Here is a 12,485-nt window from a genome sequence, read left to right on the forward strand (position 1 = left end):
TAATTATAAAAGGCCTCCACTCAAGAAAAAAATGTCAAATTCCCCTAAGAAATTTCAAAATTCTGAAAGTTCCTGGGCATCATTTACATGATACCCAACACCATATCCCTACAAAAGCACCTGACATAGCACCCAAGAAAAAATTTCCTGCTTATAGACTAAATACAATTCTATTATGTATTCTAAAACCACATTTTCAGCTACCTCTATTACAAAGTAGTATTTGAAAACAAATTAAAAGCATAGAAAAATAAAACTTCAAATATAATCAAATATATACATATTAACTAATGAACACTTGGCAAGGTATCACTACCTAAAATAACCAGGAAGATTAAAATACAAACATTGGCCAGAAGACAACAAGGATTACCTTTAGTCATCTTTTTTACAAAATCAAGATTATAAGAGCAGGAAATTTAGAAATATAAAATAATTTCGATTAGTTCTTTCTTAAAATTTAATATCTAATTTAAGTGACATTTATATAGGACTAGAATCATCAAAAATTATTGAAAAGTTTGAATAATAGTCTTGGAAAAAAACAGTTATCAAGCTTTCAGGTAGAATATTATTGAGGGGAAATTAACCTTATATAAATTCTTCTACATTTCTGCATAGGGTAGAGCAAAAGGAAAATTAACATAAATTAACACAAAAGGAATTAATTTAGTTACTATAAGAAGAAACTTCTTGACAACTGTACAAGGCACTTATCCAAGAAATGTCCTGGAATCTCATTCCTTTCGGACAATTAACCTAAATAAATAAAGTCCCATTATTTACTAAAATCTCTTCTGTTTAGTAGGAAAAAAACTAAACAGCACATGTTGCCTTTAAATGCATCATAAAGGATAGTCTACAATCTCTTAAGCAATTTGTTATGTATTACAGATTATTAACAAATGGATAATTTGTATACATTTTACATGGCAAATTTCTAGACATATGCAGGTGTTCCCCCACACCTTAGCATAAATCTAATCCATACTGCCTCTATCCTAGCCAGCCTCCTTTTATGAATGTCGGGCTAATAAAAATGAAGAACGTGATACTGCAGAAGGTATACTTAGTCAGTAGATACAGGTTAGTATTAAGTGCTATAAAATAATCTGGATACATGTTTAAATCAAGTATGAACAATTAGATTTTCCATACTTCTGTTTCCTTAAATTGGAAATATGGAACTGTCTGTGCTACATCATTATGAATACTATACTATATTCCAAATGACGATTTTCCTTTACCTAAAGATAGGAATTAGGCAAGCACTGGAATCAGGCAATGTTCTTCTTAAGAAAATGGGCAACCTGGAAGTTAACCAACGTTTACAATGTAAAATATAAACTGCTTCTTCTCTACTGACATATAACACCTCTCAATCTGCTATATATTATTTTGGTAAAGCACCAAATTTTTAAATGAAACTTAAAATAGAAAATCACTGCTATGTAAAATTTGTAAACAGAAGAAATGTTAAAGAATAAAGCATAGAAGGAAAATCTTTCTACCAATTTAACCTATTTCAATAATATGAAAAAACAAAAAAATAAGTGCTTGTTAAAGAAGTGAATTTTTAAGACTATAAACACATTAATGGCATGACAGACTTACTATAGTTCTACATGTGATGTAACAGGTACATCTACATGTAAGACGACAACTCAATCTTTCTTTTGAAGAAAAACATATACACAAACACACAGACAAAGAGACACAAATGTGTTTGACTGAAGAGTCTTGAATGTTGCATCTTGGGCCCAATGGATAAACCTAACTTTCAGTAGTAGAACTTCAAGTGGAAGAACTGAGTCATTACTGTAGTTTTATGATAGTAATGTTTGTTTTAGGATAAGAAATGTTTGTTTGTTTTCATTTCTTTGTAGAGAGAACTTATTCACTAAAAATATGTAAATATATAGTTTGTATTTACTCCCATACATCTAAAGCAAAGATCTGGTGACTATTCAGATGGGTGCTACAACTGAAAAAGGAATTAACCTTTAAAATGAATCTCTAAAAGCCTGAGACAATCATTAAGCTGTTTGTTGCCCTGCTCAAAAGTATTCTAAAAGTCTAAATTTTTATGCGGATATGGATGTAACTAAGTTGAAAGAAAGGTGACCTTTGTTTTCATAATCCACTCAGCACCATTCAGCAGTCCTATGAACAATGGAGTGAGAGGATAGGAAAGGGAAAGGAAAACTCTACTATTTCCCAAGGGTATGGACATATAAATATTTCTCTAAGTATAGAGACTGAGCTCCTTGAGGACGGTGATTGTGAGCTCCTTGAGGACGGTGACAAACAGCAGATACTCAATAAAGGCGGGCTGACCAAATGAATAAATGTTACAGTTAGGGTGCTCACTCACTACCACAGCTGTCTATAACAGGATTTCAAGGAAGCCACTTAATATAACGGGTAGAATGGTTTAGAGAAGAATTCCCTTTTCCCCAGACAAACAGATATCATAAAAATTGGGTTGATCTACCTCATTACTCTTGCTCTGAGATAGTGTCAGGCTATCATTGGTCAGTTCCTCATCATCAGCACTGTTTCTGCTAAGAACTTTACTCTTCTTCTTCTTGCAACCCCCTTCACTGGCAGGGCTGCTATGATCTTCATCATTGCCTTCATCATTCTCATCCTCATCACTCCCACTTCCCTCATCTTCATCATCCTCATTGTCTCCATCACTTCCTTCCTTCTGAGATGCAGATCTTCCCTTTCTTTTTACTACAGTGGGTCGCCAATCATTGTCATCTTCACTATCATAGTCATCCATGTCATTCAGCTCTTCCATGGATACAAAATCCAAAAGTGGTCGGTTGCGACGAAGGTTCCACTTTTTTGGCTCACTGACTTGTTCCTCTGTAGTTGTTGTAGTGGGGACTGAAGGAGATGTGTTAGCAGCAGGAGGACTTGTGGCTGGTGTGGTGGAAGCAGCAGAAGCAGCCACGTTATCAGATGTTGTTGCTTTTTCTTTATCCTTCTCTCTCTCCTTCTCTTTATCTTTTTCTTTCTCCTTCTCTTTTTCCTTTTTCTTTCTAGGCCTCTCTCCATTCTCTTCTTCCTCCTTCTTTTCCACTTTAATTAACTGTTTTTCTGATGATAGTATTTCTTCCTCTGCAGAATTTTTAAGTTGCTCTTCTTTTACTTTAATATCTTCATTCAGTTCTTCCTCTAAAATATTTTCTTCAGAATCACTACAGGAACCTTCTCCACTGTCCTTTGAAGGATCTTCACTTCCATTACCACTCCCTTCAGAATCTGTTGAAAATATGAGAAAAAAAAAAACCACACATATGTATATACATACACACACACACACACAACGCTGACACAAATGAAACCACCAAAATTTGTGAATAACTTGCAAAACAATATAAACAAATTTAAGTCAAAGAATGGTAGACGTTCCCAACCTGATTAAATAATAAATCAATGAATCTGGAATAATGGTTCTAGTTCAATACAGCACTAATGAAGATGAATATATGTAACTCTAAATTAAAATATGCTTTAAAACGAGGACCACTATTTTGTGTCATACATCTCACACTACACTTGGTACCCTAGAGGCAATTTTTTTCTAAAAGTAAATGTGCTTCTTTTTAAATTGAGCACTTGATTTTAACTTTATGATAATGTAATACATACCAAATTGTTCTTCTCTTACATCTTTCTTTCATAAATTATATGGACTTACATGCATTGAGTCACATTCAGAACAAGAAATATATGACCCAAAAACTTTGTTCCATTTATCTCACTCTTTACTCAGCAAAAATGAACATAGATATTTATGACAGTCAATTTGTACCACATCCCTAATATACCAATCAATTTTAGGATCACCAAATACACAAGTGAAAAACAGACAGTAGCAATGGCACAGAAAATGGAAGTTGCAAGATAAGTTATCAATTTTTCTGATTATTAGGATACTGTTCATATCAATAAAAGAGTTACATAAACTTCCAAAAATTCTAGGCAGTAACTACTACAGGCCCTAGAATGAAAGAGATTAATGCATTTTTTTAAAACCTAATCCATCTCGGAAATGAGCAAGCACAGTAGTCACTAAAAAGATAGGCTGAGGACATTAAAGAGTTCATGCAGGACCATAAGTTTTCTAGCAAGTGCCTTCCATTCCTGTCTAGGGCAGCTCAGGCCCTCTTAGACCAACACTACTCAGTAACATTCTAATCCTCTTTACACATAAATAAATAAAAATCTAAAATATTTGTGGAGAGGGTTATTGGTGGAAGGGGAGCAGGAGGAAGTGGGAAACAAACCAGTCACAGTCAAGTTGTAGCCAACATCAGTAGTAAAATCTGTAGGGTGATGAATATTTTGCACCTATAACCAAGATAAGGGTAATAATAAAATGGTGAAAAAAATTCATGTTTCCATACCATTTTAATTTCTGTTAACTCAACCAGTGTTAGCCTCTATAATTACCTGGGTATTCAAAGTAAAAAAAAGTTGTCTGTAATTAGTATCTGGTTTCTAAAATATCTCAAAAATCCTTTACAAATGGCTGATGAAAAAAATCCTGCAAGTTAAATCACATAAAAAATAAAGGCTAACATTTAGTGGATGTTGACTGAACCTATAAAATCACTGTCAATCTCAAGATTATCAAACAGGTGCCTACATCTTATTCAGGACTGTTGTGACAAAACACTCTCATCCTGAACAATCTTGTAAAGGACACAAGAGCAATATCATGTAGGCCAACCATCCCTTATCTGAATTTTGGAGCCACACATGTTACAGAATTTAGATTTTTTTCAGATTTTAGAAAGGTAGCATGGTGTATGCACAATATATTAAACTAACACCTCCAGTGAGGTCTATGGTACTGTACTGTAATCAAATACATTACATCTGCAGTGAAAAGTATGAATATTTACAAGTATGATAAGTAAACGCTACAAATAAACTCCTATCAGTTCCAGTCTGGTTTTACTGTCAAATAAATTCATGCCAAACTTAGGAAACATCTTTGGATTTGTGAGCTTCTTAAATTTCCAAAAGAGCGTGGACCCAATGTCACTTACAAATAGGGGACTTATTTTCAGTCCAACAGCTCTACAAATTATTAGGAAAAGAAGTGATTTTTTTTTTTTTTTTTTTTTTTTTGCTGTACGCGGGCCTCTCACTGTTGTGGCCTCTCCCGTTGCGGAGCACAGGCTCCGGACGCACAGGCTCAGCGGCCATGGCTCACCGGCCCAGCCGCTCTGCGGCACATGGGATCCTCCCAGACCGGGGCACGAACCCGTATCCCCTGCATCGGCAGGCGGACTCTCAACCACTGCGCCACCAGGGAGGCCCAGAAGTGATTTTTTTATACCACTCACAACAATTAAATCCAACCTACCAAGAAAAATACCCCTGGTAAAAAATAATAGTTCCTAGATATTTTTAGATAAGGATATAGTAATAAGCAGAGTTGACCAAATGCTTCTAAGGCAAAGATAGATCCTTGTGCTCACTGACTAAAGCAAGCAATGCTATAATTAACAGCCCTGGGAGATGGAGAAAAGGAACTTTTCTTCTGGATTAACCTTGTAGAATTTTTTCTTAAGTAACTAAAAAGTACTCCTAATAATTTTCACCAATAAAAACATAACAGTAGATATAAAAGAATGATCAAGTGGGGCACAAACGTGGGCTCCGGATCAAAACTGAAACCAATCCAACTTTGCTATTACTTGTAAATTTTACAGAATGTCAAGAATTTCTGCAAGTTTGTTTTGGTTGTTGTTGCCAATGCCAATCGATTATTTTAAAAGTACAGGGAAACTGATACTCTTTGATTCTGATTTTGTTTTGTTATCATGCCCAAATAGAAAGCAGAATTTTAAAAAGATTTAAATGCTTTATATTTGTTAACATTATTAGAAGAATGTGAGATTTTTCCACGAATTAAATCCTAGTAGCTTACCCAACCCTTCATTCTCCAAATATATCACATTATCCATATACTTCAACTGCTGGGATCAGGAATATATCAAAGTTTATCTTTCTTTGATTTCTGAAAAATAACTTCTTCAACTGATTAGTCATAAGTTCTTTTTGGTACATACGCACTTGAGGGATAGAGATAAACAATATTTAGTTACGGCATTACTTAGTAATAATGACAATGAGAAAATCACTGTCCTTGGCTGTCTATAATTCTATTTTTGTAGGCTGTAATGAAAAATTTCCCATTCCTACCAATTCAAACAACGTTTCAAATCCATCACTCCTACAACCTTAAATAAAAAAAAAAAGTAATAACAGACTAGAGAAATAAACCAGATATTTCAAATACAGCTATCTTAGGCATAAAAACAGAGTTAATTCTAAGTCTACAATAAAAATGTTTACATTAGAAGAAAAATCTTTAAAATGGAAATCCCTACCTCCTATTCAGTTAAATAAAAGGTAATCTTTCTCAAACACAATATATCAGGGCTTCCCTGGTGGCCCAGTGGTTGAGAGTCCACCTGCCAAGGCCACAACAGTGAGGGGTCCCGCGTACAGCAAAAAAAAAAAAAAAACAAAAAACACACAACACAATATATCAAAACCTCTCTAAGCAATAGCTATTTCAGCTAACAGGCAGTTAAATATTTTACAGTTACAGAGAGATTAGAAACCAACCTTCAAGAATCCCTTCACAATATTCAATGCTTAAGTTTCCCCCATGATAAATATTAAATAATAAAATTAATTCAGAGTTTTATGTTAACTTTGCAATATAAAAAATAATCTTTGTTCATCAACCTTAATTATTTAACTATTCTGTTTATTGATCTGGTGCAACAGTAATTAGGATTATAAATATATATAACAGATAACAGACAGATCACCAGTCTACTATTCAGTTATCATCTTGGAAACATTTTTAACTCATCTAGTATATCTCTTTCTAAAAAGCCCATCAGTCAACACAACTCATCTACTTCAGACTCCAGTTCCAGCTGTGTCATTTTACATTTTCTTAGAGATCTAGACCAGTGCTTCTCAAGTGGGTACAATTTTTCCCACAGAAAACATCTGGCAATGTCTAGAGACAGTGGTTGCCACAAAAGGGCAGGATTACGGTAGGGGTTAGGTACAGTAAATGCTACTGGCATTGAGTAGGTAGAAGACAGAGATGCTGCTAAACATCCTCCAATACAAAAGACAAGCTTTCACAACAAAGATTTAACCAACTCAAAATGCCAATATTGCTGAGATTGAGAAACACTGGTCTAGCATGTAAGACCTCAATTTGACCTCATTCTACTTCCCCAGGCTCATCTCTTCTACTATGCTTTTACTCGAAACCTGATCTCCATGTATAAGCGATATTTTCCATCCTCCACATTTTTAACACCTAATGTTTCCCCTACCTAGGCTGCTTCTCTTTCAGTTCCTAGTTCAAGTCTCATCTCCTCAAAGAGGAGATTGTAAATCCAGTCTCAAGTAGCCCCATCTCCTTTGAAAGACTTGAACTACACAAGTGATTGATCATGCCTTATAACATCTATCTGCTATTTCACTTAATTATTCTAACATTATCATTATTTCTTTGTGAATTCACCATACATCCAGCAAAGTGCTTTTAAACAAAGCTACAGTTGGTCAATGAACATATCTTGATCCACTTAGCCAAAGGCAGTTAAGCACAAAATAGTACCAAGGCAAACTCTCAGCCTGACTCTTCCAGTTAAATTGTTTTCTGGCAATTTGGACCAACTAAACTATGGCTCAAGATCTAAAATTAGCCATCTTACTTTGGCTAGGGGGCTGGGAAGACACAGCACTGCTATTTTGTCTTGTTTAATAAAAGTAATATATGCACTTATTTTCATAATCATTCATTATGTAGATTACTAAATGTAATCAATCCTATCTTAAATGTCTCCTATCCTATACCCAATCTTAAGTCCAAGTCTCAAATATAACCACTTTAACTAGGCCAAACCATAAAACTGCCAATAATCAACTGTCTTAGACCTATAAAGCTGATAATTTCATATGGTAGCAGCTCACTTTTCTACATACAGTTCTTCTGGTGGTTACCACCATAACTCTAATACACTTACACACTGTTTTAGGACTAATTTGAAAATGTATTTATTGACTGTCCTCAATCAAAAATGAGAAATTTAGCCCTACATTCACATTAAAGATAAAAGAAAAGATGAACAATTTTCAGTTCACAATTTTCTAAAGGTAGAACCTGATAATTATTAACTGTTTATAATCACCTGCCAATCTTATTGGCAGGTCATTTTTGAATAATATTTATCTTTCTCTATGTTATTATCTGAGAAGCACAAAAATAAAATTATGTCTATCAGCAAGGGTGAGAACTTTTCAGAAATGTCTATATTTATTCTTATTTATTTATTTATTTATTTACTTTTTGACTGCACTCTGCAGCATGTAGGATCTTAGTTCCCCAACCAGGGATGGAACCCACACCCCCTGCACCGGAAGCTCAGAGTCTTAACCACTGGACCACCAGGGAAGTCCCTCTATATTTATTCTTAAAGCCAAACAGAAATATGAAGTTTTGTCGTCAGAATTTCAGAATTCAAAATGAAAATCAGAAGAAACTGATGCACAGAATCAGTTAAAAATTGAGGGCCACCAATCTAAGCATTTTAACATTAAGTCTGAAGGAAGTCAGTAGTTCATTGAGTTAGTCATGTCTACAGATTGTTCTGAAAGAAGCTATGATCAGAAAGATTATTATTAGCTATCATTAAAGATTATTATTTAGCTATTATTTCTCCACCTCCAGTTTAATCACCTATTACTAAATAGGGTTGGGATCCCACAACTTCAGCATGTTTGGAAAATAGTGATAAGTCTTAATGTCTTATTTCCTGTGAGAGTACAACTGTCTTACGCAGAGATGAGAAAGGATTCAAACAGGAGACACTGGTAATCTAGAGTAAGCCAACATCTCAGCTGTGGGAGAAAACAATGCACCTTAACCAAGAGTGTAAAATACGACTCAATTTCTACTAATACCTATTTCAAACAAAATCATTTTCTACTAAACTCTCAGTTATGATAACATATCAAGAACTACACAAATAAATTTGTGACCTTTGGGGCCCAGGAAGTAAATTATAAGTATAGCAGACTAAGTAACAGAAAGTATACATTTTTGAGTGCTTTTAGGAGATTCAAAAAAAAATCATCAACCTAACAAAACTCATTCTACCACTGTCACAAGTAACAGATAATTCCCATCAACCATGATTAAGCTTTAACAAGGTCAGGAGTTTCTAATTTGCTCGATACCAAAAATTATTTTGAGAAAGCAATTTGTATCATTAGATTGTTTTAACCCTTGTAAAGGGAAGTGATACATGTCAATAAACAAAACAAGAAAAATTATATACAAAGTCAGGATTTTCATAAAAATAATTATGGAATACTTAAAGAAATTAAGCTTTGGAGTTTTTCCCTAATGGTATTCAAACTAAGTCATAACTTCTGAAACCTAACTATTTTTGTCAGTTTACAATCTCAACCATGACAAACCAAAGCTACATTCTAGCCAAGAATATTCTTTTCTGCCAAGGTTTTCACCAAGAGCACTAAAATAGGTTTGAATTTTACTTCCTTTACCTTCTCTTTCTTTCCCTTCTTTGGAAGTACCAAACAACAGTAAACGAAATGGGAGAATAAAGAGCTGAGAAATAAAGTTTTAAAAAAATTGATCAAGGTAAACTTAACAACTTTTGATTGCTGGAAGTAACCTCAATTAGTCACCTTGATACAGTAAGTAAGTAGTTTCAATTTAAGATTACACCTATCTACTTTTAGGATCTAAGCAATAAAAAGATTCTAAATGTTGGGAGTCAAAAGAACTGGATTAGATCCATTTAGGCCTAAGTGGCCTCATACAAATTCCTTAAACTCAGTGCCCCTGTTATCTGTCAAATAATATCTCCTCCACGGAGTTACTGTAAAAATTAAATGAGATTGTGGAAACAAAAAGTTCTCGGTAAATCACAATGCAAATTCTGCTTGCTGATGCCATTAAAAGTAAAATAGTAACAAAACACAACCAAATTTCATCCCTTCCTACCATACCGAACAGAAAAAAAAAAGAAAAAGAAAAGAAAAGAAAGAAAAGAAAAAGAAAAACCAGAGGAAAGGAGGGAGATATGACTAAGCATCAAAAATTCTCTGGAAGAATATTTTAAAACTGTTAAAAAGATAAAACTGAAAGGGCTCTAATTTCTCACTTTATTTAAATTTCTGTCAAAAGGGACAGAATTAAGTAATTTTTATTGTTCATGTATTTGTATTTTTCACATAAAATATTTAAACATAATTTGTATTTCTCAGATTCCTGCAATGAAAACTTTATATGTATATATGTGTGCGTGTGTGTGAGTTACAATGAACAGAAGATAAAAGGAAAACCACACTTTTCTGTTTTTCAATTTTGTACCATGTGAATATACGACTCAAAGAAGTTTATTGTTCTTAAAATCACAAAATATAACAAGCAAGCACGCACACTTTGTACCTCATATTTTTAAAAGGCCCAATCCACAAGATCCAGCACCTACCAAAGTACAACTTTTTTTGGTCAATTCTATTCTGGTAAAGGAGCTAACAGACAAAAAGCAAAACTCCCCTCAAGAGGATGCCAAGTGATCTGAAAAGAGAAGAACTCTGTTCCTGGGCTGTTCATGGCTCATGTTATTCTCAGGATGTCACTCCACTTCAGGATATCTCTAGACTTTTTTCCCCTCTGTCCATAAAATAAGCATGAATATATTTTAAAATAAAGAACAGAGAAAACACTTTTGCATCTTTGTATCTTTTTGTTTGTTTTTTAATAAGGTATAATTGATTTACAGTATTACTGCATCTTTGGAATAAGGCCTTCTCTGATAATTATCTGAGTAAATATCAAAAAAACAGAAGCAGTGACAGTATCTAGTGATAGGATCTTAGGGAAAGGTGGGAAATAAACAGACAAAATAAAGTTTATGTGCTTTAACTTTATATTGGCATTTTAATTAAACGGATTCTTTTTAAGAAAAGTCTGAAAATCAGCTCAACTGCAGAAAGCTGGGGAAAGGGAAGCAAGAAGGAAACATTTACCTGAAGCATCTCCAACTTTAAAATCACTGTCATCTGAACTATCATAATCGAGAGCTTCTAGCAGAGAAGCTGCCAAAGGCTTCACCTGCCTCCTCTTGGAGCTGCGATCCACTGTTAAGAGAAAAACATTACACCGTCATTCACAATCACGCCAAGCACGGGGGAGAGCTGTGGTACTGAGGGAAGGTACAGATGACCTCGTGCAGGTGGTGCAAATCTGTCTTAATTCAGTTCTCAGCAAAAGGTGTGGGGGAAGGTTGGGGTGGGAACACTGGCTGGGGAGGGCCGGGCATTTCCACGGGCAGCTCCAGACCCGAGGTGCAGCAAAGACGAACCCAGGCCGACCAAAATCGAAACTGGCCCTCTTGAACATCTTGCTTCTGAAACTCGCTTGTAATCCCTCACTTAGACATCGTTAACAGTCAACAGAAAATGCAAAGCCCAGGGAATATGAAAAGCTATGTTCATTCCCACGGACCGTGGAGGGGGAGCGTCCACGAAGGGTCCAGCTTCCCGCAGGACACTCCCACCCCCGCCCTGTTCCAGCCGGCCCTGACTTCTAGAAGGGCTGAAATGGACCTGTCGCCCCGCGGACGCCTCCGACACACTTACTAAGGAATCCGAGGTGGTCGTTTGGAGTAGACCTAGGGAGAGGCTGCGAGAGCCCAGGCAGCGCCGAGGTCGAGGACTGAGACCAAGGAAACGAGTCCAAAAGATGCTATTAAAAATAGGCGGCGCCGCGGACCAGACCGGGGCGCCCCAGGTGCAGCCCCGCGGTTCCCCTCCCGCCCCCCGGCCCCTGGTCCTCGCAGAACCAACCCCGGCCGCTAGCGCGCCTTCCTTTGGCGCTTCCCCGGCCAAAGGCGCCCTCCGGCCCAGGCAGCGCGGCTAACCCGGCAGCCCTGGAGAGTTAACGTCCCCTGTTAAAACTCTTAGAAAAAAAAATAAACGAAAGAAAAACTTTATTAGCCTGCAACAAAAGCAACAAAAGACTCAGAATTTACACAATCCGAGGCCGGTTGCATAAAACAATAGGGAAAGCAACGACCCGGATACAGCTCTGAAGAGAAGGAAGTGAAAACACCAAGCAGAGAGCGGCCCTAACAGCAGCAGGGGCCGAGGGCGCGTGCGCCAGCCTCACCTCCGCTCTCCCTCAGGGAGGAGGAGCCGAACGGAGACGGAAGGAACCGAACGGAAGCCGAGAGGGAGCCAAGAGGAGCCGAGCAGTGCGAGGGCGGAGTAGAGAGTTCTAGACTCTCGGCCAGTAAGTCGCTGAGGCCCGGCCCTCAGTCCAAATTCGTGGAAGGCCAATTTTTGTGTCTGACAAGACGGAGAAGGATGTGTGTCCCCATGAATGT

The 12,485-nt window shown here is 36.4% G+C and overlaps 1 protein-coding gene across 6 annotated transcripts in view; it reads right to left on the reverse strand.

Moving 5' to 3' along the window:
- The window catches only part of PHF14 (PHD finger protein 14), a 203,148-nt gene extending 190,933 nt beyond the window's left edge, over positions 1-12,215 (reverse strand). For 4 of the 6 annotated variants that reach the window (XM_082632055.1, XM_082632058.1, XM_082632057.1 and 1 more), the window contains exons 1-3: positions 11,740-12,214; positions 11,128-11,238; positions 2,495-3,273 (exon numbers count right to left, since the gene is read on the reverse strand). In XM_082632055.1, coding sequence (XP_082488181.1) covers positions 2,495-3,273; positions 11,128-11,238; position 11,740 — 891 coding nt within the window. In that variant the 5' untranslated portion in view covers positions 11,741-12,214. Of the gene's footprint in view, positions 1-2,494; positions 3,274-11,127; positions 11,239-11,739 lie in introns of all 6 variants that reach the window. The other 2 variants (XM_082632060.1, XM_082632056.1) reach the window with 2 other exon arrangements.
- Positions 12,216-12,485: the final 270 nt, after the last annotated feature.

The sequence above is a fragment of the Mesoplodon mirus genome, assembly GCF_964341445.2.
Source record: "Mesoplodon mirus genome assembly, chromosome: 9".
Classification (NCBI taxonomy): Eukaryota; Metazoa; Chordata; class Mammalia; order Artiodactyla; family Ziphiidae; genus Mesoplodon; species Mesoplodon mirus.